Genomic DNA, 8,117 nt, shown 5'->3' on the forward strand with positions numbered 1-8,117 from the left:
GTATTTTAGCTGTTCTCAACGGAGACGCTGAAAGAGTCAAAAGAAGGACTTCACGCCGACCTGATCTATCATCAACCAGGTAAAAGTTCTATTTCGACCAAGCGTACCGTGGCCAAGCTGAGATCTGAAGGAGCGTGCCCGTTCTGGTCAAACAGATAAATTCCCTCACACATCTCTCTGTAAGATAAATCTCCATTTTCCATCTTAAACTCTCCTTTCTCCTAAAATCATTACAGATATTTTAGAAATGTCTGAAGCAAAGTTCTCAATCACCGCCGTGTGATTGATGTCTACTGTTCTGCTGAAAGTGAGGACAATCGCCGTATTGTGCCCACTTCCTGTGAAACTAGCCATGTTATTGTTTTCATATTTTGCCAAATTAATGTAAATGTTTGATGTTAAACTTTGATTCTGCAAATAAATGACCGCATTCATTTTGATGGGTCAAAGATAAATAACGTCTCTCGTTACATTTCTGTTAAATTCAATGCACGACATGTACACAGTCAGAAAAATGAAGAACCCGTGAAATGTATGTATATATCCTGCATATGTCATACTACACAACTTCAAAATAACATAAATCCTCAACCTGTACTGAAAACAGTTTCAGCGTCTCAGCGCCACCAGCTGGGGAGAGGTGGTGACATCAATTTGAACCCCGCCCACTGGAACCGGTACTGAAAGCATATTGGAAACACAACCTGTACCGTACCGAGTAGAGTAGAGCCGTGCTGTACCAGTACTACAGGTACTAATGGAAAAGGGGCATAATAAGTGCATCCATATATATTCTCTTTGGCCTTCCTATATATTTTTTTCCTGGCAGCTGCATTTCTTACATCCTTCTACCAATAAACGCACTGTCCCTCCTCTGGACATGTCCAAACCTTCTCAGTCATCTCTTTAACTTTAATCCCCTATTAGTTCATGTTGTGCTGTACCTCATAGGAGCTCATTCCTAACAACTATCCATTTTCCTCCCAAAGAGAATCTCAACATTTTCATCTCTGACACTCTGTATTTATGTTGGTGCCATTGTCTCCAAACTATACACCAAAGCTGGACTCACTACTTTCCTCTAACCTTTTCCTTTTATCTTTGCTACCACGTTTTGTCATAAATCAGTCCTGAACTTTTCTCGATCCACTCCATCCTGCCTGAAAGTCCTGCACCTTTATGACCTCTGCTCCTTGTAGCCTCACTGTTCCACCTGTCTCCATCTCATTCACACACAGGAACTCTGTGGCTGACTTTCATTCCTCTTCTTTCAAGCACATACCTCCTCCCCTCCAAGTTCTCTATCACCTGTTCTCACCACAGGTCACAATGTCATCTACAAACATCATAGTCCATGGGGATTCCTGCCTGACCTCATATGTTAGTTGATCCATCACGAGCAAACAAGAAGGGGCTCAGAGCCGATTCTTGATGCGTTCCCACTTCCACCTTGAAGCTATCTGTCACTCCTACAACACATCTCACCACTGTCCTGCTGTCCTCATACATGTCCTGTACCAGTCTAACGTACATCTCTGCCACTCCAGAGTTCCTCATGCACCAACACTGTTGATAACTCAGTATTTTATAGTAATGTGCAAAAGAATGAATGCATCTCTGGATTTAATCAAAGCTTTTGGCATAAACACCTTGAAATGCCATGATGACTCTGTGCCATAATAAAATGTGCTTCAACAAGATATTTTAGTGTGTTGCTTTTTCAGCCTGGAGGTGTATATTGGGGATTAAATGCACAGCTGATGAACTAACCCTGCTGAACTTGGAGTTCATCAGGCTCAGCAGTACCTAAAAAGATTTTAATTTGACAGCTCAGTGATGAACATGATTTCCCCTGTAGGTGGCCAAAGTATGATAGACCAGTCAGATAAAGATGAGGTGCAGCAGTAACCAGTGTATAACACTTAGTATATACAGGCCATACCTTTTGTATCTGCAAATCAATTTTCAGGTGTTATGATATTCCTTCCCCTCTTACCCCGTCTTTATGCTGAAGGGAAACCGACCATGGTGCAACAGAGGATATAAATAGGGCATAGTTTTATTTCACTCTCATAAACATGTAGATTGATTAGGGTCATTTTCTGGTAGCCTGCCTCCTTCCACCCAAGCCTTTCCCTCCATTAGGGATGAAAACCTAGATTTATTGCCATGTCTGTCACTTCTACACCATAATTCACCCCCACCCAGCTCAGCTGTTTTTATGTAGATGAACACTAGGAGGAGAAAACATTTTAAAGGCCTTTGTTTCTGTGTCCACAGGAGCGCATACAAGTGGCCAACGGGGTTCTGTCGATCAGTCGCCTGACCCTGTCTGACACAGGAATGTATCAGTGTGTTGCTGGGAATAAGCATGGTGAAGTCTACTCCAATGCCGAGCTGCGAGTGATAGGTAAGACACCTGCTCAGCGTGTGCATGTGTTTACTGTATATGTGCTCTGACACCCAAGCATGAGCTATTTCTGCTGTTGAGTTTGCTTCATTGCCTTCCCACTGCTCCTTCCTGTTAGATAGGCTCTGGCCTCTGTCTTACTGGCCACTAATGGAAAGGCATTAATTATAAGATAAATGAATCCAGCTGATGGTGATGTATGCCACAGTTGTTGTATTCTGTCACTCTCCACTCTGGGCTGGCAGCAGCCTTCATTCACTGTTCAAGCTCGGACAATTTACAACCAGATCGTGTTACTGATTGTACTCAGGCCTCTTACAGACAAGTGCTCTGGTCAAACGTGTAGAGCAGATTAAAGAAATAATGTTCAGGGAGATATCAGACAACTGGTCAGCTTCTGAGAAGGTCACATACTTTTGTAGCCAAGAGAAATTATAATAAGAGGAGAATTGCACGGTGAAAGAATCACGTGCAGCCCAACATGGAATAATGATGAATTTATATCAAACTCCTCAGTTCCACATCAAACTTCTGATTACTTATTAAACAATTTAGTGTCTCTGAATTATCCATGACAAAAACCCTGTAGCTTAATAAAGTAATTTCCATTGTGTGTAAAAACGATTAAACGGGAGATAAACAGTCAAACAGTAACTAGATAAAAGAGGCTTTTACAAACGCTGATTTTAATGTGTTTCTTATTCCTCAGCCGTCGCCCCGGATTTTTCTCACAGTCAGCTGAGAAGCCAGACGCTGGTGAAGGTTGGAGGCGATGTCCTCATAGAATGCAAGCCCAAGATGTCTCCTTGGGGTGTGATCTTATGGCGGAAGGGCAGTGAACCCCTCCATGAGAACAACAGGTAACACGTTTCACACAGTTTCTTTAGTTTTTAGCCCAGAAGGAGAACTACTGGGCTTTTGTCAGCTTGCCTTCCCTTTTTGAACCAGATGTTAACCCTATTTACATGTGAACAGTCTCGTGAGAATCAGGGGTTCTCAACCTTTTCTGAACCTAGATCTACTTTTAAAGTTGGCAGCTTGCTGAAATCTACTTGTCTAGTCATAACACACAAAGTTGCTAGTCAGTGTATGATAAAGTAGTCTGGCCTGATTTGTATTAACAAATAACCCAACTGTGACAGTTCTAGAAGAGACACCTTTTTATGCAAGCTCTCTCCTTCAGGCTGTAGGTCCCGCTATTTTCAGAGCAGGGTCAGCCACATGGATTCTTCTTCTCCATTCTGCTGTTTTGTGTATCGTCTGTTGTGAGGTGGAGTGTCTTCATATCCTGCTGGAACATATTCATCTTCTGCTGTCCCCTGCTTTGTTGACTGAAAACGTCTGTGTTTAATAGTCTTTTTACCTTGTTGTCCTCTTCCATTCACTGCACATGACCATACCATCTCATTCTTGATTCCTGTATCTTCTCCGTGATGCCACGCCAGCGTTTTTCTGATATCCTCATTTCGCCGTCCATCCTTGAAGAATACTCCAAGAATCCCACATAGTATTTGCATTTCTGTTCTTTCCAGGAGTTCCTCTTCCATTCTCTTTAATCTCCAAACCTCAGTTCCACAGAGCAAGACCGGGCGCACCATCATCTTGTACATTTTCTCTTTAATATGAGTTGGCGTCCTTTTGTCACAAAGCACTTCTGTCAGCTCCTTCCATTTTTGCCACTCCACACCAATTCTGTGTTTAACGACTTCTTCACAGCTTCCTTTGGCATTCATCACCGACCCCAGATATTTGAACGTTTCGACCTGCTTCAGTACATTTCCTCCATTATCAGTAATTGTTAAGGTCGCATTAGCTTTCGAGCAGACCATGGTCTCTGTTTTTGCTGCATTTATTTTCAGATCTTTACTCTCTTTTCTCAACTTTTTTATGCAAGCTATATGAAAATAAATGTTTGTCTGTATCTCAGTGAGATTTGTGACACTGACAGGAGGAAGCCCTGTTCTCACAGGCGGGGCAGTAAGAGGTGATGGCAAAGCACAGGCAGGTCACCAGATGGTCATCAGTCATTGTGGATCTGTTCTGGGACTTGATCATTTTCACATGAGAAAATACAGACTCACACAAGTAGGTTGATCCATGAAGTGCTGTCAAGTGCAAAGCACATCCACTGATGTTAGGATATTTTCTTCTGACAGCAGACTCCAGAGTTTTCCATCCATGCCAGGTGTTGCTCTGGATTTGATCCCAATGTCAACACCAGAGTGGTCCAGCTGAAACATGGACACTAATCTGGACATGATGTCATTCACATCAGTTTTTCCAAAAAGATAACACATGTAGCTGGTAACAGGCTCGATGGATGTAAAGTCAGTAAACTGTCTCTCAGACTCTGACCAGCTGCTCTGAACCTGCTCATGACACAGTGCAGTGTTGAGTTGTATGACATATTACCCTTGATGTTGTAGTTCTGCCTCCATGTGTGGAAGGTGTTGCAGGTCCATGTGTTGCAGTCGACTTGTGAGAAGTTGCAACCTGAGCGATTTTTCAATGAGAGGATTGTGTGTGTTGTACTTTGTATTTTTTATCCTTTCCTTGAAGCTCTAAATGAAGTTCACTGAGCAGGCCAGTGAGAAAGGTTAAACCCAAAAGCCACTGGGTGTCCTCCAGCTTTGAATGCTCATATCCCTGATTTCAGGCAACAACTCACTGAATCTGGCCAAAAGTTTACCTCTGCTGAGCCACCTAACATCCATGAGCAGGAGCATGTCGGTGTGGTCTGCACCTGCCTTCTCCAAGTGAGCGTGAAATAATCTCTGCAGACTCCTGGCCCGTAAAGAACTTGCAGTCTTCATGGTGACATCCATCACTTCTTTCATGTTTAAAATCTTCCCATACAATGCCTGTTGGTGGATTATGCAGTGATAGATCAGAATATCTGGGAACAATTCATTCTGCTTGCACAGTGCAACAAATCCACTGGTGTGACCCGTCATCACTGGAGCACCATCAGTTGTAAGATAAATTATTTTAAAGAGGGGCAAGTTGCTCTTATTAACAAACTCCATAAATGGGTTGAAAATGTCTTCTTCTCTTGTGTGTCCTTTTAGTAAGATGGTGAGGACCTCCTCCTTGGCTCTTGGGCCTATAGGCCATTCTGTTAAAAGCACACAACTGGCCACATCCATCATATCAGTTGCCTCATCAAATTGAGGAGAGAAACACTGACATTGTTCTTTTTAAGCTGCTCCTCCATATCCACAGCCATCCCCTCACATCACCATGTCACAGTGTTCCAGGACAACTGTATATCTTCTTTAGCAGCCACAATCTCACTTTTATTTTTAAAATCACAGAAAAGTGCTTCCACAGCCTCAATGAATGCTTCTTTCATAATCTCACCATCGCTGAATACCTTTTGTGTTGGACCAGAATGTGGCTGACCTGGTATGAGGCTATCGTAGCAGCCTTACCTTTGGTGAAAATTGATGCAAGCTTGTTTTTCAGCTCCTGAACTTTCTGGGCTCATAAAGCAGTTTTAGGAGAGAAATCCATCTCATGGCGTTTGTACGTGGTCTTGACATGCCATTCCAAGTTACCCTTTTTGGACAAGGCAGTGCTTCCATTATAAATAAGACAGTGCTCCTCTCACTCCCGATGAAAATAAAAAATGTTTGCTTGCTTGTTAGCTTGTTTGTCAGCCATCTTTTGGCAACACAATAACAAGTTACTCAACTTTGTTTTCAGCGTGTGAAGCTAAAGTCTCATGAGATAATGGTTTGAGTCAGGGCGCCCAAAAATCATATGACTACTGTGAACTAGACCTGGCTATGTCTCGTGGAAATTTAAAAAGGGGCTGGACACTTTGTAGTCAAAGCTTGAACATTAAATATTAAGGGTTAAAAAAACAAGTTGTGTTCTATAAATTCACAAACAACTAGAAACAAGTTAATCGTGATCTGCAGGTAGATCACGGTCGACTGGTTGGGCACCCCTGTTAACATGTGCACAGAACATCACTGTGATCGCTATCATAATTGCTAGTTGGTCATCATTATCTACACGTAGTCTCTCACACTGGTTCATTTTCATCTATAAATCCCTCCTTGGTTTGCTAGCTTCTTATATCTCCTCCCACATGTCACGTTGTCAGTGCAGTTACAACATGCGCTCTCAGGACATCATTACCTGCAGCATTCGCTCAGTGCAGACTGAACTTGACAAAAGGCCTTTTCCTACTCAGCCCCTGCACCTGGAACACCTTGCAAGAAGAACTGAAGTTGTCCTCCTTGATTTCTTTAAGGGGTTTCAAACATTTGATAATGTCAATAGAAAAATCAAAGCAAATATGTTCTTGTTTTTAGTATTTCACGCTGTTTTACGGCACCCTGATTTATTGTTTTGTGCACTACTCTTATTTTAACTGCATTTTTACTGTAGTTTATTGTTGTCATTTTTACTGTTTTGTTGTCTGTACTTTATATGTTCTGTCTGGAACAGGTCTCTCTTGTAAATGAATCCTTGTGGCTCAATGAGGCTAGCCTGTATAAATAAAAGCCAAATGGAAAAAAAAAAGAATGCTATTATGCTATTGCTTAAAGTTTTAAAAACCATTGCACTTGCTTTAGTTTCCTTGCAAAGTCACTAGTTGGTGCTGCATTTTTTTGTATTTTGATGACATGCACATATAAACTTCAGTCTCAAGCATGAAAACAATTACAGGCTCATTCAGTATTTGCAGAATTTGAGGAAGTATGTCTCTGCTGATCCAAGGTTATTTGGTTCAAGTCAGAAGCTCTGATAAATTGAAGAGTGAGAAACACAGAGACTGCTATCCACCGAAGCTATTGACTGATGCTCTCTGCAGTGCGCATGTGCAGTCTCACTCTGATGTTGGATGTTTAGAAATAAAAACTCATTTCTGAGACCTGCATTCAAGAAGTTTTGATGTCAGAGAAGATGATGGTTGTTGGTGTGTACATAAACAGCTGAAAACAAACAAATGTTACATCTTCACTTAAAAACAGCATCGTATAAACAGGGCCTAATTTTCTGCTCCACCACATTTATGTGTATTTCAGGCTCATTGTCATTGCACGTGATAAAACACAGTGGGCCCCAATAACCATTACTTGGCTGCACCTCACATAGTTTGCTCACCTGTCACTTGGTTGGTACAACATCTGAGAAGTATACAAGAATCTTAATTTAAAAGATCTCCTGATGCATGCTCAATAATCCAGGTAGAAAAATCTAAAAAAGTTAAATCTGGTCCTCTGGACATTCAAAAAAACAAAACAAAGCAAATCAACAAAAAAAATGTAGAAATGTTTTGTCTCTCATCCAAGAGACTTCCTCAGTCTGAGGTGCTGTTTTCAGCTCAGTCTCTTCAATAGCACCGTCTCAGAGTGGATCAACCAGTTTTGCTGCTGACAACCAAAACCAGCTGATCACATGCTCAAGAAGGACCATCAGCCTAACAATGGATCATTAGCACACTGATGGCTGTTTACTGTTCACAGAGGGCTGAGTGATACCAGCAATCACATCATTGTAAGAGGGGGACAGTTGAACCCGGAGGCCTCCACCCCTGTTTAACGATGGCCGATTTCTTTTCACAAAGATGGCCTCCTTTACTCCTCTCAAACCATCGTTCCTCTCTGTCCAGGATGTGAACATCTTCATCCCTGAAAGAGTGACCGCTGGCCTGGAGATGAGTGAAGACCGCAGAGTCCTGGCCTGATGATGT

General features: G+C 42.0%; 1 protein-coding gene across 1 annotated transcript in view; it reads left to right on the forward strand.

The window, feature by feature from the left end:
- The window catches only part of LOC119411749 (contactin-4), a 456,128-nt gene that overhangs the window by 103,789 nt on the left and 344,222 nt on the right, over nucleotides 1–8,117 (forward strand). Inside the window, exons 5-6 of the mRNA XM_037678676.1 lie at nucleotides 2,281–2,410; nucleotides 3,120–3,270. Coding sequence (XP_037534604.1) covers nucleotides 2,281–2,410; nucleotides 3,120–3,270 — 281 coding nt within the window. The remainder of the gene's footprint in view (nucleotides 1–2,280; nucleotides 2,411–3,119; nucleotides 3,271–8,117) is intronic.

Source organism: Nematolebias whitei, chromosome 7, assembly GCF_014905685.2.
Source record: "Nematolebias whitei isolate Nwh7 chromosome 7, NemWhi1, whole genome shotgun sequence".
Lineage (NCBI taxonomy): Eukaryota > Metazoa > Chordata > Actinopteri > Cyprinodontiformes > Rivulidae > Nematolebias > Nematolebias whitei.